We start from the raw sequence: 23,516 nt of genomic DNA on the forward strand, positions 1-23,516 counted from the left end.
TAGCAGTTTAACTATATGTTTAAACATTTATTTATTTTTTTAATATTTTAATCTCTAATATTTTAATTTTTAATTAAAATAATCGATAAAAATAATTAAATAATTAATGATTGATATATTTTATTTTTTATTAAACTAAAAGTAATTATAAAATAATATCTATTTTAAATACTTTCAACTATTTAATAATGAACGTTCAATACCTTTAAAATCACTAGTGCTTAGACCTATAAAAAACAACAATTTCTATAACTACTAAAATAAATTAATTAGAGCATGACCAATATATATTATTAATGTAGTATTTTTACATATATTAATTAATGATACAATATACATCACATCATTAAAATGATATTATATAAATATATTATATTTAATTAATGATACGATATATAAATATAATTGTTTTTTTTATAAAAATAATATAATAATGAATTTAAGACCCATCAACAACATCATTGGAATTGGACCGTTGCTGAACCCAAATCACTTCCACACAGGCCGTCATGATATTGGACTTCGCAGTTGATTCTCTCTTTTTTCTTTTTCTGAATTATTTAATTAAACTTTTTAATCAATTTTCATATGATATTTTTTCTATTATTTAACGATTAATTTGTATTCTTCGAATGTATTAAGAAATATAATTGTTTAATAGTTTACTTTAAATTTTATGATTTTTGAATTATAATTATTTTTCATTTATGTAATAAAATTAGTTGTTGTTATTAATTAATAATTTTTTAATAGTAATCTAATCTCACATTATTGAAATTTTATAATTCCAAATCATATAAATTTTAAAATAACTTCTTAAATTTATATCTTTAATATAAAATTTGGTGTTTATCCTTAAATCTACGTCTACTTCAAAGAAAATTAAAATGGTCATATTATTATTATTCCTTTCACACGCTTTCTCTTTGGTACAGGGTTTGGGGTTGTAAAGCAAAAGTAGGTATGTACACTTGTCAGGCGGATTTGCAATTCTTTGTGAATTGAGATATTACATTATGATTTGTATTTGTACGAATCATTTTAAAATAGACCAAGCATCAAGATTAACAGCATTATGAAGTAATTGATTAAGTTTATTTTATTTTGATCTATATTGTCGATATAATATATAAAAATACGTAAGGTTAAGTGGCTAGCCCTTTTTCCCATATATATGGGATAAGGGGAAGGTAAGATAGTAGGCTACCCCCAACATCAGGTTGAGGGCAGTTTCCGTAAGAGACCTCCGAATTATGAAATGCCCTCCATGGGACTCGATCCCACGACTTCAAAGTTAAGAACCTTGTGCTCTACCAACTGAGCTGGATGATCATTTCTATATAAATGGCTGTTCCTTTTTTCCCATATGTATGGGGTAAGGGAAGGTAAGATAGTAGGCTACCCCCAATACCAGGTTGAGAGCAGCTTCCGTAAGAGACCTCCGAATTATGAAATGCCCTCCATGGGACTCAATCCCACGACCTCAAGGTTAAGAATCTTGTGCTCTACCAACTGAGCTGGATGGTCAAGTGTATTTAATTATTTGGTATATTTTAATTTATAAGTAAAAACGAAAAATAGGTCAATAAAATAGACAATGGATCGAATTATTTAATTAAATATTTAGAGGATAAATTATTTAATTTTAAAAATAGAAGGGATAAAAGTTTAATTTAAGTTTAAACTAATAAGAACCTAAAATAATATTAAATCAAACATTTTGAGAGAGACAAAAATTTATGATACATACATACATATATATGGGTTAAGATTCAATTACGTAATGTAAGAGTATTATATGATTATTTTCTTTTAATTTATTTTAACTATTGACAATAAATACATTATGTAAATACAGTTACTCAAACATTTTTAAAAAAATATCTTTTACTATTTAGATAATTTAACAAATTGAAATCTATACAAATTATAAATATTCTTTATTAATCTTTTTAACATTTTAAAATTAAATAATTAAATTGATTCAAATAAACATTTTTTATTTTTTTCATTATCTTGAGATGAATATATAATAATATATATTTAAATATTAATAATCATTTAATAATAAGTATTTATATACTTTTATATATGTATGTGATACCTAAACTTAAAATTTTAAAATATACTAATAATAATAATCTTTTAACTATTAATATTGTTTAATTCATGCATGAATATGATCGTTTCTAAAGTAAAGCGTGCAGTGTATGTTTATTTCGAGAAGCATATAGAGTAAAGCGTACACGAATTCGATCACGTCGTGGCGAAGTGTGGCAAGAGACTGCCGCCCATGCCAGCCAGGTGGCTGCACTTTATTAATTTTCAATATTCGGCACTCTTTTTTTTTTCTTTTTTTTCTTTTTCTTGTGTGCAAACAATTGTGCTATAATTGCTATGCATATTTCAATTTTTTTTTCTTTTGCATTCTTTAAATATTTCCCCAGATTCTAAATATCTACTTGGTTATGGAAATATGCTTTACTTGCCGTTTGATTAACTTTTGATTTGTAACTGTTCGGATATATTGTAGACTTTGTTTAAAATATACGTAAATCTCCTTTGGGGTCGTTATTGAATGCTTACGTAATTGTACGGTTTCGATGGCTGACGATGCACTCTTTTTTTTCACTTAGGATTTAGGAAGTTTTTTAACGAGACCCTTCGGTGTATCCAGTTTTATATACTTTTATTATTGAATGTATATAAAACCACCTCTTTAAAAGAAAAGTACGTAAATCAAATTTTAAACCTACAGTTGTTGTACGAGCGAGATTAGAACAACCAAAAACTTTAGGGACTAAATTAAAAATTAATCCATTTTTTTTTTTTTTTTAAATCGCGTTCCCATTTCAATATAAACTCGGTATGAGTTCTTATTATTCTTGAAGCAAATCAAAGCAATCGATTCTACAGTTAATTAGTTTTCGTTCTTTCAAATTCCTTCAGTTTCCAGTCATTTTCTTCTTTCCGCCTTTGTATTTGCTCTTTAGTTTGATCCAAAATCAAAAAGTTTCCAATCCATGGATTCTTCTTCGCCATCGAAAGATCTTCAAGGCGGTAATGAATGAATTCGACTTTAATTTCCTACTTGAATCTGTATAGATCCCTGGTTTTACGGAGTTTTCGCTTCTGTTTGTTTGTTAGTAATTAATAGTATATGAAAATCGCTCTGCTTATGCAGGGACAGCAATGGCCGCCGATCAAAGCCCTCTGCAAAAACACGTCGAATTCTTTGATAGGAACCATGATGGCCTTGTTTATCCATGGGAGACTTTTAAAGGTTTTCTTTCTTTCCTGGAAATGAAAACAGATTTTGATTTCTTTATATATGTTCATATTCTGGGTTTTTTTTAATAGGTCTTCGAGCAATTGGAGCTGGTTATTTATTGTCAATAGCGGGTGCCGCCTTCATCAACCTTTCTCTTAGCGGCAAAACTCGCCCAGTAATTACTCTTAACTTTATCTTCTTCTTTTTTTAAAAAAAAAATCTTAATTCACAATTTATGAGTATTAAATTATAATATATGTATTGATTTTTAATTGTGTGGTGCAGGGGAAATTTCCATCTCTTCTGTTTCCCATAGAGATTAAAAACATGCATTTGGGAATACATGGGAGTGACACTGGTGTGTACGATAGTGAAGGAAGGTAAAATAAAAATAATAGATTTTTTTTCATTCAATTAATTTAGTTATATTTAAAATTTTATGAATTTATTAATCTGATTGATATAGACAGTTAGATCTAATAATTTTTTTGGATCAATTAATATTTTATTCATGTGAATTATTGTGTAATTTTTCATATGATTAGGTTCGTGCCCTCAAAATTTGAAGAAATCTTCAACAAATATGCAGGAACACATGCTAATGCCTTGACATCTGATGAACTAACGGCAATGCTCAAAGCTAATCGGGAACCCAAAGACGTCAAAGGCTGGTAATTACTTCTTATCCTTCTTTATCTACGCTATTTACGGTGTAATTTAGTTGAGTTGAGCACGAGTTGTATGAAGCTAAAGCTCGACTCAATATTTGAAGCTCCAAATTCAATTTGAGCTCAAAGTTTTCAATTCAATAAAGATGAACTCTATAATCTATAAAATTGAATCGAATTAGAATTAGAATTAGAATTTAAATAAAGATATAATTTTTAATTAGAATTGACAAGTTACTCGATTGAAACTTTTAAGATATGCTGGAATTAGAGTTTTTTTAAGGTAAAAATCACCTGCGAGTGTTGATGTCTTGTTTATTTTATATATGTATATTTTATTGGATAATGTTAAATACTTTTTTAAATATAGAATTTTTAATATTTCATTATATAAATGGGATTATTAAATTAGAAAAACTGACATGGACAGGATTGGAAGCTTGGCAGAATGGAAGATATTATACGTTCTTTGCAAGGACGAGAATGGACTGTTGAGGAAAGAAACAATTAAAGGTGTTTACGATGGAAGCCTGTTTGAGCATCTGGAGAGGGAAAGAGCCGCTTCTTCCTAAATCCATTGTTTTTATTATCGTATTAAAAAAATAAAACATTATTTTCATAAATTTAGAATTTTAAGCACTTTCTTATTTATTAATATTTTCGTGTGATGTAAAAAGGAAGAAACCAAATATTTTATCACTTATTGGTTTATTTATTTTGTGAATTTTATGTATTGCAATTTTTTTTATTGAAATTGTAGATTTTTTATTAAAACAATAAATATATAGAATTATAATAAAGTTTATAATTATAAATCTAAATTAAACATAAGATTAGGGTATTTTTTATATTTATTAACACAAAAATTAGTCACTTGAAATCACACAATGATCATATAAGGAAAAACTAAAGAATTAATAAAAAACTTGAATATATATATATATATATATAAACAGAGTTGGTCGTATCAATAAATAAACCATAAAGGGAGAATAAAATTGATCGCGTCGATAAACGAATTACAAAATGAGATAAAACTACTAGACGACGATCAACAAATCATAAATAAATCATAAATCAAAATCGAACATCATGAAAAAATTATCCATTAATGCAAATCACATATTTAAATTCAATTCAAGGGCTTAAAGCAAAAAAATTATCATAATAATAAATAAGCGTTATCTTAATTATTCGTGACGATGTTAAATCTAACATTGATAAAAAAAAAACTAAAACAATGATCAAACAACCAATGATGAGACACATAAATATATTCCATAAACACATAAGAAAATATATCATAAAAATAAAATTATTAAAAATTAAAAACAAAAAACAAAGATTGATACAAAATTTAAATATTAAAATAACACGAGACTTTTGAACATTCAAAATTTAGTCCATTTATTTTAATTTTAGAAATCTTAATTCTTTTACTTGTCTTGTCCAAAAATTAAAAATCAGATTAATAACATTGTTAATTGATTTCTATTAAAATTTAAATAAATTTTATTATTTTGAAATGAATTCTTAAATAACATCTTTGAGTAATAAAATGTCACATTTTTCAAATTTAACAGAAAGTCATTAATAATAATGTTTAATTAGGTTTTAATTGTTAAATATAACAAATAGAAAAAAGTGTTGGTTGATAAAATTTCAGAGGAAAAAATATTTTACAAAATTGAAGATGATGGGATTGTAAAAATAAGTTAAATATAACTTGGTTTTATCTGAAATTAAATGCAAGAAAAATGGTAAAAATATAAAATTTTCAAGATTCAACCTTTATTATCACCATCAAACAATAGATTTAAAAAAAAAAAACTTGATTTTTCAGTAAAAAAAAAATATTTTTTAAAATTTAAAGTAGTCACTTATTGCTTATTAATATTAAAAATTCAATACTAAAATTCCAAGAAATAAAGAGGGACTAGATTACAATAGTTTGAAAAATAAATGAATTGGGAACTAATTAAATCTTTTTAGTTCGTAATATGGTAGCGTTGCCTACGTAAATTTCAATAGCCATTGCTTGGAGTCTTTAAGCTCTCTCCCACAACTCTCCCTCTTAATATTCTGTTTGAAGTTTGAACCCTTGGTTTTTTTCACTCTCAAATGGCTTTAGTGAAGAAAGAATTGTGCTCTCTTTTTCTCCTTTTTATCGTATCATCGATGTTCTTCGTCACCCCATCAATTTCCGCCGCTGATACCTTCGTTTTCGGTGGTTGTTCGCAGCTGAAATTCACGTCAGGCTCACCGTACTAGTACACCGTCGACTCGATATTCACCTCCCTAGTCAACTCAGCCATGTTCGCTACTTACAATAACTTCACCATGCCGGTAGCAGCCAGCGGCGGCTCCACCTCTGAGGACACCGTCTACGGTCTGTTCCAGTGCCGAGGCGACCTAAACAAAGGTGCCTGTAACCGTTGTGTCACTAAAGTGGTGAATCAGATCGGCACTCTCTGCTTCGACTCGACGGGTGTTTGGTTAAATACGATGACGCAACTTTCTAAGGCGAGGTGGACAAGACCGTGGTGGTGACAAAATGTGGTCCGTCGCTCTCGTCTAACTCGGACAGATTGACTCGACGTGACGCGGTGCTGAGTTACTTGGAAGCGAGTGACGGGATGTTTCGGGTTGGCGGGTCTGGTAATTTACAGGGCGTAGCTCAGTGCGTAGGGGATTTGGATCCGAGCAAGTGCCAAGATTGCTTATCAGATGCAATCGGACGGCTCAAAACAGACTGTGGAGCGACCAAATGGGGTGACATGTATTTGGCTAAGTGCTACGCGCGGTACTCGGAAGGCGGAGACCACTCGGACGCCGGTATGGGTAAGCGGTTTCGCCACCTCTTCCACGGTGGTTCTTCATATTTTTTTTAATATTTAATATATATCTGGTTTGGTTTAGGGTTTAATTTAGTTTGAATTTGCTTGAAATTTACGAGTAAAATGATAAATCTTTGAAAATATATATGGTTTTCCTCCTAGCTTTTAATGTCTATGAAATGTAAATTAATTAGTGTGAATTGCATGGTTATCTTGGTAAGTTCAAATTATTCAAGTTGTTGTAATGTTTTTATTCTTCTTTTAATTTTGCCCCAACTTTTACTTGTATACGTTTAGTTATACGAAATGTTAGATTATTTAAGCAAGATCATGGTTTGAATTTTGATTATTATAAATAAAGAAGATTAGGTTACGAGGATTGTTTCTATATAAAATAATTTCAGTGACCGAAAATGTCTTGTAATATACGATTTTGACCAACTTTTTTTGGATTTGCCAAAATGACCAAGTAAATCGCAATGCGATCGATAATTCGCAACGTGATCTCCGATATCGCAAATCAGTTTCCAGATTCGCAACGCGATAGTCGAAGTTCGCATTGCGATTCATTCCAAATTCGTTGCGATAGGCGAAGTTCGCGTTGCGATTCATTCCAAATCGTTGCGATAGTCGAAGTTCGCGTTGCGATTCATTCCAAATCGTTGCGATAGGCGAAGTTCGCGTTGCGATTCATTCCAATTCGTTGCGATAGGCAAAGTTCGCGTTGCGATTCATTCCAAATTCGTTGCGATAGTCCAAATATTACATTTGTTTCTTAAGAATTTTCTCTAAAAATATAGAATTACCACGACCACGACCACGACCACGACCACGACCCGACCCGACCCGACCCGGGACTGGACGGCGGCGACGGCGGCGCGCGAGAGTCCCTCTTGTTCTCTATCACTCAACAAGGAAGTGGGAAAGCCAAGCCTTAAATACCATTCCCAATAGTGTTTCTAATACTATGTGGGATTGAGCATTACCAACACTTGTTTCCAATACCATTACCTTCATTGTCTGTAAGAGTTTAATTTTGAAACTAAAAAAATATTTATTCGAATAAATAACTTACCCTTTGAGGACTTTGATGGAAGAAAAATATTAACCAAACAAATGCAAATGAGACAATGATGGAAGTTTTCAACTGAGGATGCTACGAAAACTAGCTGCTAATGACACAAAGGAAACATATCGAGTTGTTTGGTCATCATCTACTCTTTGCAAGTAAGTCATTTGAACACTATAAGAACCCGAATCAGAGTTAGTTTTAGCAATTACTTCATTTATGATCAAAGTCCTCAAAGGGTAAGTTATTTATTCGAATAAATATTTTTTTAGTTTCAAAATTAAACTCTTACAACAATGAAGGTAATGGTATTGGAAACAAGTGTTGGTAATGCTTAATCTCACATAGTATTGTAAACACTATTAGGAATGGTATTTAAGGCTTGGCTTTCCCACTTCCTTGTTGAGTGATAGAGAACAAGGGGGACTCTCGCGCGCCGCCGCCGTCCCGTCCCGGGTCGGGTCGTGGTCGTGGTCGTGGTCGTGGTAATACGTGTCTTCGACACGTCCGCGCGAATTCTATCTTTTTAGAGAAAATTCTTAAGAAACAAATGCAATATTTGGAATGAATCGCAACGCGAACTTCGACTGTCGCAACGAATTGGAATGAATCGCAACGCGAACTTCGACTATTGCGTTGCGAATCTGGAAACTGATTTGCGATACCGGAGATCGCGTTGCAAATTATCGATCGAATCTATAAAAATTAACCAATCAATAAATCAAATAATATTTAATTCAATTTTAATTTAGTTCAATGTTTATAAACATTTATTTACCTCTATGTTACAATTTGATCATTGTCGTCGAATCTATAAAAATAAATCCTCAAATATAAATATTATTTATGTTATCTAAAATGGAAGTTAATGTAATATAAAAATCTATATATTCGATGTACATATACTAATTTATTTTCATTTAAAATTGTTCTATTTGTTTAATCATATTTAAACATGTATCGATCATAAAACTCAAACAAACTTGAAAAATAAAATAATAAAGACATAACCTATTATACATCTATGATAGAATGAGAAAAGATAATAATTCTAATGTAAATTATTCAAATGTTACTATACAAACAATTAAATATAAAAATAATATTTATTAAAAATTATTTAATAAAATAATATCCTTTTAATTTCACATAAGATAATAGTGCAGTGTCTAATATACATTTTTAAAAGACTTGTCATATTAATTATGTCTTTTAGGAATGCATATGACATCTATCTTTGTCGTACATAATACTGAAAATGTACATTAAAAGATATAAATGAAAAAAAAACAAGTGTTTAGAATAAATTATACGAATTTTATTCAAAAAAATAAAAATAAACATGAGCTATATGTGTCGAAGATAGATGTTAACAATCCTAAGCTTTAAGGATGACACATGGTTGTACAAGTCAACATTAGGATGGAGATTGATGATTGACTTGTACAACCATCTTCTTATTATTGAGGGAGTAGTCTCTAAACCTTACTTTTTTTCACATCTTTATAAAATTTTCTTATTTTTCGAGATTCAGTCTATCATTAACAAAGCATGAGTGAAACGACCATATTAATATATATGTATGACCTTTGTTTTCAACCATTCAATTAATATACACTTAAAATGTTATATTTAAATATTTTAAAAAGCTAATATTTAATCAATAAGATATTTAATAATATCAACATTGTTTTGCACTCTTTTATAATATAAAGATTGAATTAAACCTTCTTGAACTATAAAAATAAAATTTCGGAGATATTTTTAGGGTATTCTTTGTGAAGGTGTGAAGGAATGTTTACAGAAATGATGAAGTAGGCACATTGAAACAAGTGAAAAGAAAGTTGCACTGAAGATGAAAAAGCGTAAAGGCTAACTAATATACTAATTGTGCATGACCCACAAGGCCACAACTGGCCACTTGAGCTTTAAAGCCATGTCTACCTATAATTACACACCACCTCTGTGAACTAAAAGAAACTAAAAGAGAAGGCGCTCTTTGAATTGTTGTAGTTAGCGCATTTGCTGGGGTGTCATTACATACTTTTGTTCACTTTTTAGTATACATATGGTTGGCAAAACCTTTGAATTCATTTATGGTTTTAGATTAGATATATACGTATATTTGTGTTGAAATCCTCGTCGTCTAGATCTTCAACTAAAGAATTGGGTCATGTTGAATTCTGTTTTAAGAGAGAAAAAGAATTTAATTTGTAATCTTATTTAAGAAAACATCGAATTTTTGGACTCTCGATCCAATGATTGTTGGGTACGTTTTGATCCGTAAGTCTTTTGAGACCTGTTTCACACTTGACAAGAAGATGTAGGAGAATGTTAAACAATGACCAGCTTTAAGAAAGGGATTAGTCAAAAACGGTAAATGTAAAATATAGTCAAAAGTGACTAAAAAAGTATGTCGAATTGAGAGAGGGTAATTAGAGAACAAAAAAATAAAATAAAAAAAAGCTTAAGATGAACGAAATCTTTCAACTCTAAAAGAAATATCAGTTAATTATTTAATTAATCATTCAAATTAAAAAATAATTAATTAATATGTCAAATTGATTATTTTAATCTTTGTACATATATATTAATATTGCGTATAGGTTTGAATAGAGAGATTATTGATGGTTGTTAAGTTTTTGTGGAGGATGAAACATGTATTTAAGAAAAAGTTATTATTTGATTTTTCTTAATGTATTTTGAAATTTCGTGTTTGAATTCTGATTGTACAATATCTTTTTATTTGAAAAAAACATAATATTCCAAGAAATATTCGAACTTTATTGCCATCTATGATGAGAAAACTTCAAATATTTTATTAGTAAGCAATTATTGTAATTTGAAAGCCTCGCGTGCTGAGGGTACGGATGCATTATGACAAAAAATATAACGACGACTTGAATTATTATTCCTTTTACTCGAAAGGAAACCAAACACACTTAAATGTTGTAGCAGAATGGATCTATGTGACCACAGTAGGTGCAGATCGACCAGTGAACTCCTTCATCTTCGACAGTGTTAGAGCGACCTCCACCTGATATCAGTTGCAAGAAGAGTCGGGTTTAGGGGGAACCATTAATATTTGTAGACGGAATAAATTTAAGGACTCACAAGAGGAGCGTGAGGTTCTTCGGCCTCTCTTCCGGTTTTCGGTGGATCCTTTTTATATTGCTCGATGTAGAGACGAATAGTAGCACCTTCTGAACCAGTTCCGGAGAGGCGGAAAATCTACATATAGAGTTTAAGTTACGGGCTTTACATAAACTCTGGAAACCGCACAACTGAGTGGCGGAAAACACGAGCAACTTCACTTACCAATCGTGATCCATCCTCGAACAAAAACCGAATACCTTGATTCTTTGAAACCGAACCATCAACAGGATCCTTGTACTCGAACTCATCAGCATTCACAACTTTTGACACATCCGGTCGAGCACCCTTCACGATACTGCACGATATAAAAAGAAAAAAGAAGGCATAAGTTCATCAAAACCAACATTTCAAGGAAATTCTTTAGCCATAATGACTATAATCAACATGACAGTTTTAATAATTGTAATGCTCGACACTGAGTAACACCAAAAATTCAGTGCTGAAAATAAGCATCGATACCGAGTTGTATGAGACTCGACTCCAATTTACAAATAATTTGACGAAGAAACCCATACACCAGCCACAGTTCAGTAAGACAATAACCCATCAAGCTAGCAAGAATGGTCATATATAGTAGTGACATATAACCAATACCAACAGGAAGAAAACCAGTTTTAAAACAAGCTATATTGCTCTGATTCTACATTTTTCTTTAAAATCCATGTCCAACACATACCGGTAATGGGGTAGAAGGGTATGGTCCTCCATATAAAATGAAAATCTTGGAAAGAGGTTGAACATAACCACGTTAGACACATACTCATGTCTGAACCTTATACCCGTGTCCGAGTATCACCGCAGTTACTTTCACTTAAAGTTGATTGACTTGAATATTCAAGAAACCACAAGAATTAAAGGAGTATAGAAATTCTCCAAAAGAAAATATCAAATGGTAGCACAATTCCAGGAAATCATTGAGTAGTTCTAAAATTAGTATATATACGTACGCATTAATTTCATCAAGGTTTGCCATCAATTTAACCATATTTGCCATTAAATCCTTCGCTCCACCAGCATCTACATTCTTCACGAAAGAAGATGAAATCTAGTTAGATACTCCCTCGATATATGTAGGAAAAATATATAAAACAAAATTAACCAGTGTTGTACCTCATAGTCATATCGAGTATAAAAGTGTCGACCATAGGTAGCCCAATGCTGACGAACTATGTCCTCAACTGACACAAGCTTGTCACCATTGAGATTTTCCTTATTTTTATATGCAAGGATTGAAAGCCAGGCCAAAACAGCCCAGATTCCATCTTTCTCACGTATATGGTCAGAGCCTGTTCACGGTTAGCAGATTCTGTAAGTTTCTCGTAGTAACAAATAAAATTGATATACTTCGTGTGTAGGAACATCAAACGCTAACCAGTTCCAAAACTTTCTTCTCCACAAATTGAACACATTCCAGCATCCATTAAATTCCCAAAAAATTTCCAGCCAGTGGGTACCTAGCAGAGAATAGGTAAGTAGCTCGCTTGTAACGGTAAAAACAGTGGCCAACGTAAATATTATCAATAATATTTTTCCATGTAATACCTCAAAAAATTTCAGTCCCAAGTTCTTGGCCACAACATCAAGGGCAGCTGATGTGGGCATACTCCTACAAGCAGCAAATCCAGAATAAAGTTACAATGAAGACAAATAAATAAATAAATATGCATCGATGCAATAAGCAGGAAACGCCATATTAGAGTTTTAACTTCAATATATGTGTAAACATTGGTGAGCTTATATCTTTGTTATATTCAAAACCATATTGTAATAAATATGAGATTAAGAGAGTTCTAGATGCTAGAAGAAGAATATAATGCAGGCCTAACACAAACACGTGAAGCCATGCCTGAACCCAAACCACCTTTTCTGACATTTGAAATTTCACATTTTCAAACGTCAAACAACGATTAACCGTTTTTATAAATTATAATAGACATGAAATCTCATAATGGAAGAAATAGTCTGACATAATTATTTTGCTCTCTGAGATGTATGGATGCACTTGAGCATGTCAAAAAGAAAAAGGATTAAGACACATTTTCACCAAGTATTTTCAGTTTGTATAGGTTTCAAGTGTAGTATCACCATTTTTAAGCTTTAGTGGCAATGAGCATGTTAGTTGTTCTGGATTGAAAGGACCAACTGGACACTAAGGGGTTGTTTGTTTACTTCAGAATGATTAAGTGCTGAATGATTCAAATGCTGAATGATTCAGAGGCTCTGAATGAATTAGCTCTGAATGTGACATGCTGTTTGTTTACTGGCTTTGAATCATTCAAAATGTATTTCTGTGCTGAATCATTCAGCACTGTTTTGCTGAATCAGTCAACACTGAATTATTCAGATGTACGAAACAAACGCGCTGAATGTTGAACCGTTCAGCATTCCGCGCTGAATAGCTCCATTAAGAGGTAAACAAACAGCCCCTAAGACTGGTTGAAATCCGAGCAGGTTAAAAGCATGCTATGCACAAAAAAGAAGTGGCTTGGTGCAAGAAAAAACCTGGCAACTCCCTTTAAACCAGAAGAAAAGTAAGGAATTGCATTAACAGCATTGGCAGCAATGATGGCTACTGAATCTGATGGAGTGACAAAAAACCTAACAAAGCAAATAAGTTAAAAAAAAAATTAGAAGGCTTAGTAACTATTAAGATGTTAACCAGATTTTGTTGATGGCATTACTACCTTTTACCCAGGATCATGTTACGATCAGCATCACCATCAGCAGCCGCACCAAACTCGGGTGGTTCAACTTCAGGATTTGATTGTCCCAATCCCATGCGCTCAACCAACTCCTTGGCATAAGTCAGATTGGGATCGGGATGTCCTCCTCCAAAATCCTCCTGGTTTGCATTAAGTCAAGCACCAACAAGGAAAAGTCTCATCTACTTGGATAAAGATAAAAACATATCATAAGTCCCTAAAATTCATCGCAAACATAAAAAGACCTTGGGTACGCAGTTCAAAAGGGAGCTTGTTTGTGCCCCGAGCTCCTCCACAAAAATGCGATTTGCATAAGCTCCAGCAACTCCATGAAGCGCGTCATAGCTTCAATAAGAAGGGAAAGAGTTACACCTTTAACCAAAAGCTTAGGTATATGCTAGAAAATTTGTTCCTCTTCATAAAGGCAAAATCTGCATACCAGAACGTAAACTTCGGAGATGAAAGCAGCTTGCGGATAAGCTCAAAGTCAAAAATTGATCTGACAAATAGAGGCAGAGGGCTTTAGTATTTCGACTGCACGCATTAGCTGCTAATATTAAGAACCCTGACATTGTCAGCATTCACAAACATTGAAACCAATAACAGGAAGTGAAATATGTCGCAGAATTTTAGCCCATGCAAATGATTTTCTTTGGAGCATTAGGTGTTGAAATTAAATAATAATACAATTCCAATCAAGGGTGGTAGACAAAGATGGGAAGAACGAATGTCACCATCCATATGATGTTGTTAATCAAAGGCAAAAACATATCACTTGAAGAACTTACTTCATCAATTTTATGTAGTCACTAGCTGAATCAAAAACTTCAACATCAAAATTTCCTTCAGGCCCCGTAAAGTTGGTAACACCGATTGCACTAATGTCTACCTGGATTATGCAACAAATTAACAACATTAGCATAAAAGGAACAAAGAAAATGAAAAAACGTTGATCCAAGTATGCAGACAAACTTTTGGTAGCCCCTCGGCAATCAGATATTCTTTTATTGTTTTTGTGTTCTCAAAGATCTTATCAGTGATGGCCTCTGGAGCAGGTCCACCATTTTCCATGTTGTATTTAATTCCAAAATCCTGCAGTAAATAAACAAAAGCAAAAGCCTCGGACATCTATAAAATATTGCATATAAAAACATTTTTTTACTAAATGGACAGACTCGGACAAAGCAAAAGCAATCATACATCTATTCAAGGTTGCATGTAAATGCAACTTTTAGAAAATAGGCAAAATAAGTTAGGCACTACCTCATCAGGACCACCGGGATTGTGACTAGCTGTCAAAATGAAGGCCCCAGTTGCTTTGGATCCCTGGAATTAGAAGTTCACAAGTAGAACCTTAATCAAATTCAAACGTATCAACTAATTTTGTTTACAACCCAATACTGGTAAAAGGGGGTTTGGGGGGGGATAATAATAATAGTAACAGCGGAGTGTGCAATTGCAGCAATATTACTCACATCTGCACCAACTCTTTCACGTATCACAGCTGATACAGCTGGAGTTGAAAGCAAACCATTTTGACCAACCCATACACGCCTTACTCCATTTGCAGCTGACATCTTGATTATTATCTGTCAATTTAACAAGACATTACGACACCAAGCAAGTACACTATGGTTAATGAATGATTACTAAATGATATATCATTTTCAAAAAGGATAAGATCATAATAAACACAAACAGTCATGTACCCAAAAAAAAACACAAACAGTCAAGAAGTCCTCAATTGCAACCTTTAGAGCATTTAATTTAGAGTTTGAGCACCAATATTACATCATAATAATTGTTCAACCAGAACACCTACTGCATACACCACATTACTGGTCACATGTAATGTTTTATACAGGCATTCCCTCGTCCACCATACAAGGATGAAAAATATGCGTTGACCACAGATTACCTTCACACATTTTTATGCTGGTTAACCAGTATCAACTAATACTAATACACCATACAAGTAGAAATGCAACAAATAAGTAGTAGAGATGTCATGGGATAGTTTAAGAAAGTTCATTTAACCATATCTAGATTTAGGTCCAAAGAGTTGCAGTACCTGAATAGCGTCCTTTGAGAAATAACGACCGTCACCAGAAACAACAAGTGTAGCGCCTAGAACCATGAAAAGAATTTTTTTTAATAAAGTAATTATAATATATTGAATGAATGTGACCAAGAAAGATAGTAAAATAAAACAGAATAAATATTCATATCAATTTTTCGTTTAGATATTTCAGAATCTATTTCAAGAGGATTTCTAACAAAACTAGTTAAACATGAGACGAGTTGAGTTTAACATGCACTGCAATCATTAACCAACAAATTAGAACAGCATATTGTCAGAGCATTAGATGAGACGTGAATGATAAGAATTGGACTAGCAAGCAAAACAGAAATGCACCATGACGGTGTGCGTACAGTTCTGGTGTTTCTATCTGAAATTAGGGTAAACTCTTAAATCTATGTCATACTTCTCTGCTCTTGTACATAAACAGAAAAGGGGCTAATGAACTTAAAGATCACCACGGTCCAAAGGGCTAATATTTATACAAGGTTCTATCAGTACGAACTACAATTGTTAAGGTTGAAGTCAAAAATATGAATTCAAAGAGTGCATTTAAAGCTCCTTATACTGGCTCTTCAGGACAGAGATTCTAAAGGACAGAAAACTAGAAAATAATTAAGCTGCAAAATCCAATTCTACTTTGGCGAAACAAAGAAAAGTGTAGGAATTATAGAATTATATCAGCTAAGGGATTCTGTAAATATTCTTTCAAATCCAGAATTTTTTTTTGGTTCTGATGCTCAATTAGATTCGTCTGTTTTGAATATCACCTGCCATCGATTGAATGGCAACAATTTTCTTGAATGGTCCCAATCGGTTAAGATTTTTCTCTTGGGCAGAGAAAGATTGGGCTACATTACTAGTGTAATCAAGAAGCCTGCTGCGACTGACCTGTTTTTGCTAAGTGGATGTGTGACAATGGTCAGGTTATGGCTTGGCTCCTTAATTTCATGACCCCGAGTATAAGCATAAACTTTCTTTTGTATACCACAACCGTTGAAATCTGGAGTGCAGTCCGCGAAACCAACTCTAGCATTGATAACATTGCTGAATTATATCATATTGAAGATTAGACAGCCACCCTTAAGCAAGGAACCATGCCTGTCACTCTCTACTATAATACCATTACCGCCCTTTGGTAGCAATTAGATTTGTATGAACACCATGATTGGGCATATCCAAGAGATGTTGCCCTTTACCAGCAAATTGTCACTCACTGAAGGCTTTTTCAATTTCTTCAAGGGTTAAACAAGGACTTGGACGAGGTTCGCGGAAGGTCCTGGCTATTTCTCCTATTCCCTCAATTCGAGAGGCTTTCTCTATTGTCAAAAAAAAAGAAAGTCGACAGTGTGTGATGCTGCCTGTTGAACCATATTCCCCTCCTGAAGGATCTGCCTTACTCACCCATCAATCATCTCCCACTTCCAAATGGGAGAGACCTTGGTGTGATCATTGCAAAAAGCACGGCTACTCCAAGGAGAAGTGTTGGAAGCTTCATGGTAAGCCTCAGGACTGGAAGTCCAAGAACTCCCGTGATAATAAATCAAGCCTAGTCGCTGCTACATCTGTCACTAGCTTCAACAAAGAACAGATTGCTGAACTTAAAAAACTGTTTGGAAAGTTTCAGGGGCCTTGTGAGGCTAATTTGGTAATACAAGAACCAGAAGGTAACCCTTATGCTTCAACTTTTTTCTCCTCCCAGTTGACTTCTAATTGGATCCTCGAATTTGGTGCTACGGATTATATGACTGGTAGCAAGGCTTTGTTTCATAATATTTTCTCAACCTTTGGTAAAACCGTCAAAACGGCTGATGGTTCCTTGTGCAAAATAGAAGAACATGACACTGTTGTTCTCAATGAACAAATTGCGCTTAAAAATTTTCTTTTTGTACCAAATCTGGCTTGCAATCTCGTTTATGTTAGTAAACTTTCCACATACTTTCACTGCTCCACAATTTTAAATGATCTTAATAGTACTTTGCAGGCATTGAACTCGAAGAAGATTATTGGTAAGGTAAGTTTGTAGAATGGTCTCTACATCCTCCCTTCATCTCCTAAAACCGAGATCTCCAAATCTTTAACCGCTTTAGAAAAAATTGATATTGTTATGCTATGACACTTTCATTTAGGTCATCTTAGTTTCCAATACCTTGCAAAATTGTTTCCTGCTTTATTCATTAGTAAAAGGCCAATTTTTTTTTCTTGCAAAGTTTGCTCTCTTGCCAAACATACTAAATCATCTTATTTTCCTTCTATTTACAAGCCTTCTCACCTTTTTGCCTTGATCCACAGTGATATTTTGGGCCCTTCCCTGGTGAAGAATGATGATAATTGTAAGTGGTTTATCACTTTCAATGATGATCACAGTAGGATAACTTGGACTTATTTACTGAAAGATAAATCTTAAACTACTGGTGTTTTGTGCAATTTTATAACATGATTCTCACTCAATTTGGGTCTAAATCTAGCTCTTTAAATTTGATAATGAAAGTGATTTTTTTATAGGTCTTTGGGTGATTTTTTCCAGGGAAAAAGCTATAGTTCAACTTAGTTCTTGTTTTGGAACCCCACAGCAAAACGACATTGCCGAAAGAAAAAATAGGCACCTCCTTGAAGTTACTCGTTCTCTTTTATTTACCACTAATGTTCCCAAATATTTGTGGGGGAAACCTTATTAACTGCCACATATTTAATCAATCGAATGTCTAGTAAGGTTTTACAATTTCAAACAATTCAATATATATTTTTGCAACATTTTCCCCATTTTAAGCCTGTCTCCTCCATTCTGCCACTTAAAATCTTTGGTGCACTGTTTTTATCCAAATATTGCTCCTAATAAGTCCAAGTTAGATCCTAAGTCTCTAAAATGTGTACTGGTTAGGTATTCTTCACTTAAGAATGGATATAACATTGTATGAGCAGGATCCCTATTTCACTATGGTTGAAATTCAGGGGAGACATGGAGAGATTTTCAGCCACATCAGGTATATCCTCCTAATCTTCTTTCTCAACCTCATAATTGCCATCATCTTCTCCTTTACCTACAGATTTGTCACCTGTGACTACTCTCATTGATTCTACTGTAATACCTTTTACTAATTCACCCACATCTACTTTAAACACCCTTCCTGAAAATACACCTACTCTCATTGAAAGTCTTCCAAAAATAACACCACCCAAACAGCTTCGTGTCTACACAAGGAAAAAAAACATATCCCTGAGGCTATTTTGCAATCTGATTCTTGCTAAGAATTGGATTTGGGTCCAACTGGCAAAATGGAAGAAGAAATCAATAACTTCACTTCTCCTACTCTAGATGACTTCCCTATTGTTATTACAAAAAGGGTTAGACAGTGCACCAACCATCCTATTGGAAAGTTTGCTGGTTATAATTCATTGATGCTTTTTTTCAAGCATTTACAACAACCTTGGATAAAGAACAGGTTCCCACAAGCATAGCTGAAGCTCTAAAGGATCCAAAATGGAGAAGGATTGTTGAAGAGGAAATTTGTGCACTAGAGAAAAATGCTACTTTGACCGTTACAAACCTTCCTCAAGGAAAAAAGGTTGTTGTCTATAAATGGATCTTTGTTGTAAAGTATAACTACAATGGTAGTATCCAACGATATAAAGCTAGACTAGTGGCCAGAGGCTTTACGCAAACATATGGGATAGATTTCATAGAAACTTTTGCACCTGTGTGTTCGAGTACTCCTAAGTTTGATTGTAAATTGTAATTGGCAATTACACCAACTTGATCTAAAAAATGTATTTCTTAATGACAAAATAGAGGAAGAAGTCTATATGATATTACCACATGGCTTAAAGTTTGTTGAAGGTAGCAACAAGGTTTGCAAGCTCAACAAGTCTCTATTCAGGTTAAAACAATCACTCAGAGCTTGGTTTGAAAGGTTCACTAAAGTCATTCTTAAAAACGGCTACAAGCAGTCCTTTGCCGATCATACTCTTTTCATCAAGGTAACTTCTAAGAATAAGAAAGTTATCCTAATTTTGTGCGTGGATGACATAATTCTTACTGGAGATGATGAGGAAGAGAATAGAAATTTGAAGAAGTTGTTAAACAGGGAATTCGAAACCAAGGACCTGGGAAAGCTAAGGTATTTACTAGGAATGGAGGTGGCAAGATCAAAAGAAGGACTTGTGATCAACCAAAGAAAGTATGTTCTTGATTTACTCAAAGAAACTGGTTTTCTTGGTTGTAAGCCGACTGATACACCAATGGAGGCAAACTTGAGATTCAACAAAGAAAATGGGTCCTTAGTAGACAGAGAGAAATTTCAAAGATTAGTTGGGAAACTAATTTACTTATCCTTGACAAGGCAAGATTTAGCCTTTCCCGTAAATGTGATAAGTCAACACTTGATTAATCCTATTGAAGAGCATATGGCAGCAACAAATAGAATTCTCAAGTACTTGAAGAAAACTCCAAGACACGGCTTAATGTTTAAGAAAACACAAGACATAACTGTTATGATTTTTACAGACTCTAGTTGGGCCGGAGATCTCACTGAAAGAAGATCCACTAGTGGCTACTACACTTTTGTTTGGGGTAACCTTACAACTTGGAGAAGTAAGAAACAATATGTCGTTTCAAGAAGTAGTGCCAAATCAGGAGAATCACTTTGAAGTTTTGTGTGATAATCAATCTGCCATTCAACATGACCGAACAAAGCATGTTGAGATTAACAGGCATTTTATTGCTAATCAAGTCAACAAAAAGATAACCACCCTTTCATACATTCCTTCAGAAGGACATATTGCAGAAATTCTTACTAAAGCTTTGCCAAAGCCTGTTTTCAATAAATTCCTATTCAAGCTGAGATTATACAATGTATATTCTCCAGCTTGAGCGGGAGTGTAGGAATTATAAAATTATACGAGCTGTTACCATCCCTTTAGTTAAGGGATTCTGTAAATATTATTTCAATCTCTTAATTTAAGGGATCATGTCTCCTATGATTAGTATCTTTTCTAACTTTGATTTTTCTAATTCAGAGACAATTTGTATATACATATGCAATACATCCTATTGAATAAATAAGAAAATATAGAGACTTACTCTGATTTCCACAAAAAGAACTAAAGCAATTGATATGACCAAAAGAACTGTTCTATCAGAATGACGTGAGCAAATTATCATTCAAGATAAAATGTACTTCCCCCAATTATATTTAGTGCACATATGATCCCTCCATAAGACTATCCCTACCATTACAAAGCATGTTCTATGTAAGCCTTAGATAAGCAGATGTACCTCCGATCAACACTCAATTCCAAGCTTCTATATCATTGCTTAACATGTCACATTATGTGTCTAAATAAATAAATGAGGACCAAGTAAATTTAGCATACAAAAATCAAGCATAAAACATCCCTACCTCTAACTTTCTCTGGTGTGAGGGCGTTGAATGTTGACTGAACAAAATTGTGCAAATAATGAGGTTGAACAAAAACTTTCACCTGGGAAGATCAAAACGCTAAATTATCCAATTAATCAAACAAGTAAAGCAATAAGAGAGAAATTTTTGTTAACAAAATGTAGAAAATACCACAACTACTAAGTTGTATTATTTTTATGATCAGTTCCAGAGTATTAAAACAGAAAATGTAACGGTAAAGTATTAAAACAGAAAATTTAACGGTAAACCATCAAAAACTTTATTCGACATATAGTCACTAAAATCAAAGGAGGGAACTATGATCTGAATGAGATGGACTAAAAAGATTCAAGAATTACAATTTGACGCATTATTAGAAAATGGGAATATTTAACTTGATTTAAGCCTCCAATGACCAAGAGAGAAATTACAGTGAGTCAAAAATAAATAAATTCAATTAAATAATATAGAAACTTGATTCGGATCCAATATTGAAAATAAAAAGAAAATAAATTATTATATAAGTTAAAACTTTAAAATGTAAAACAAATCAGAGACGAAAATGATGAGATTCCGGTCCATTTTCAGTGTTATATATTTAAGATTTACAGCTTATCTATATAAAAAAAATGAAGTTAACTTTGCATTAAGAGACCTGATTCAATAAGAAGCACTTCCATGAATCAAATTGATCTAACAAGAGAGATCAACACGTCGGATAACGAATCAAATCAAACGAAATTATAAAAAGCGTAAGAAGTACAAAAACCTTCTTACGGAGGCCAGAAGTGCCAGGCTTCTGGTCATCGAACGGCGTCGTTGGCACTTTGGACACCTCGAACACCATTTTTGTCACTCTGCCGAAAACACACTCAGATCAATCAAAGCAATCAATCTAAACACGAATATCATAAATCTTAATAAAGAAGAAAGTGAATTCGAGAAAGAGAACTCACTCGTTGGAGAGATCAAAGAGAAATGCGATTCCACAAAGCTGGCTAATGAGGGAGTGAGCGGTGTTTTCTTTATGGATTTGTTAGCAATTTGATATGGTGGAATTTAAGGAAACTCAATATTTTCTTTGTTAGTTTGGGATGAACGAGTCCTTCGCGGGCTATCTGACAAACCCGATTTGTACGTGCCGGATTTTATACAAACAGTTTTAATGGTTTAGGTTGCACGAAACATTCAAACTTTTGAAAAATTCAATTATACATTTAATTTTTTTATCTAATTGAATTTTCAATTCAAAAAATAAAAAAAAAATTCGAATCAATTAAGCATATGAAGAGTATGCATTATGAAATATTATCAGTAAGTAGGATGGATGGTCGGGTGGTAGTTCTTTTTAAAATTCCAAATCATCATGTAATATATATATATTATATTTTTTTATTGATAATATATTTAAATTTTTATAAATTCGTCCTTTAATAATACAATCTTATGTCCGTTCCCACGAGTAAAGCTTCGGTGTCATGATCTCAGGCGGATGGCTCAGGTTCATCATTGGTACAAAGTGGGAGGAAATTAAAGGGCTTCCACTTCATAATCCTAAAATATGTAAAGATCGACATAACCATTTCAGTGATATACATCAACATGTATATACATGTATGTGTGTGACAGAGAGAGAGAGAGAGAGAGAGAGCATTTTGTGCTATATACCCCAAAATATATGCGTGTGTGACTATCTATGCATCCATGCATGTATGTGTTTTTTTGGATTATTGTAAAGAGATACTAATCACTTCTGTTGGAACAGCAACTCATCCTGGACCATTCGCATCCATTAGACAAGTGTAATTTTAGATCGTTGGCGGAATTCAAATTTTAACATAATGTTATTTAACACGTATTAACATCATTTAAAAACAAATTAAACTGGAAAGATTCATTAATTGATCAAGTAGTTAAGGATGCTTGTATTATTTTATTTTTATATGAATTTAAATCTCGATATTTTCTTTGAGAATATAATATATCTTAACATAGTAAAACAAAATAGACCGAAGAAACTAAACTTTTATAACTAAAATCAAATTGAAGTTACCAACTATTAAATTATCTAACGATATGAGATGTTAAGTCCCTTAAATAAAGTTTTGAGTTCAAATTCTAATAGTGCGAATGAAAAAAAATGAATTACATTGTGTAATACTAAATAAATATTAATTGACTATTAAGTCCGATATAAATGATTATGCTAAAAAAAGTAGACTGGAGTTTCTGAAATTAAAAAGAAAATGATTAAAAGTTTAAAATCCAAAGACTATGAGGACTGGATTCATAATTAGACCTAACAAAAATAAAAATAAACAAACGCACCGCACG

The 23,516-nt window shown here is 32.8% G+C and overlaps 2 protein-coding genes and 1 pseudogene across 2 annotated transcripts; 2 read left to right on the forward strand and 1 right to left on the reverse strand.

Annotated features, from left to right (window-relative positions):
- The first annotated feature begins 2,902 nt into the window (after positions 1-2,902).
- Positions 2,903-4,678, forward strand: LOC120150482 (probable peroxygenase 5). The gene is made up of 6 exons (XM_039163170.1): positions 2,903-3,060; positions 3,185-3,283; positions 3,361-3,446; positions 3,557-3,651; positions 3,817-3,942; positions 4,370-4,678. The coding sequence occupies exons 1-6, from the start codon at positions 3,024-3,026 to the stop codon at positions 4,509-4,511; spliced, it is 585 nt and encodes a 194-aa protein (XP_039019101.1). The 5' UTR covers positions 2,903-3,023; the 3' UTR covers positions 4,512-4,678.
- A 1,381-nt stretch (positions 4,679-6,059) lies between these two features.
- LOC120150481 lies at positions 6,060-6,901 on the forward strand (annotated as a pseudogene).
- Positions 6,902-10,759: 3,858 nt separating this feature from the next.
- LOC120150480 (phosphoglucomutase, cytoplasmic-like) lies at positions 10,760-22,226 on the reverse strand. The gene is made up of 19 exons (XM_039163168.1): positions 22,139-22,226; positions 21,952-22,039; positions 21,183-21,264; positions 15,775-15,830; positions 15,179-15,292; positions 14,967-15,029; positions 14,676-14,795; positions 14,492-14,592; positions 14,143-14,202; positions 13,949-14,048; positions 13,686-13,843; positions 13,504-13,599; positions 12,544-12,607; positions 12,374-12,455; positions 12,112-12,287; positions 11,949-12,025; positions 11,164-11,296; positions 10,960-11,076; positions 10,760-10,882 (listed from the first exon to the last, which is right to left on the reverse strand). The coding sequence occupies exons 2-19, from the start codon at positions 22,027-22,029 to the stop codon at positions 10,811-10,813; spliced, it is 1,749 nt and encodes a 582-aa protein (XP_039019099.1). The 5' UTR covers positions 22,030-22,039; positions 22,139-22,226; the 3' UTR covers positions 10,760-10,810.
- Positions 22,227-23,516: the final 1,290 nt, after the last annotated feature.

Source organism: Hibiscus syriacus, unplaced genomic scaffold (assembly GCF_006381635.1).
Source record: "Hibiscus syriacus cultivar Baekdansim isolate YM2019G1 unplaced genomic scaffold, ASM638163v2 tig00111022_pilon, whole genome shotgun sequence".
Classification (NCBI taxonomy): domain Eukaryota; kingdom Viridiplantae; phylum Streptophyta; class Magnoliopsida; order Malvales; family Malvaceae; genus Hibiscus; species Hibiscus syriacus.

Bases quoted from the DNA above. Each gene is read 5' to 3' on its own strand.
- LOC120150482 (XM_039163170.1), top strand. From the start codon at position 3,024: ATGGATTCTTCTTCGCCATCGAAAGATCTTCAAGGCG. The intron at 3,447-3,556 runs GTAATTACTCTT...TGTGTGGTGCAG, and splicing joins TTAGCGGCAAAACTCGCCCA to GGGAAATTTCCATCTCTTCT. The intron at 3,943-4,369 runs GTAATTACTTCT...TGACATGGACAG, and splicing joins CCCAAAGACGTCAAAGGCTG to GATTGGAAGCTTGGCAGAAT.
- LOC120150480 (XM_039163168.1), bottom strand. From the start codon at position 22,029: ATGGTGTTCGAGGTGTCCAAAGTGCCAACGACGCCGTTCGATGACCAG. The intron at 21,265-21,951 runs GTTTTTGTACTT...TGATCTTCCCAG, and splicing joins CTTCTGGCCTCCGTAAGAAG to GTGAAAGTTTTTGTTCAACC. The intron at 14,049-14,142 runs GTATGCAGATTT...TTCTTATTGAAG, and splicing joins TCTCCGAAGTTTACGTTCTG to CTATGACGCGCTTCATGGAG.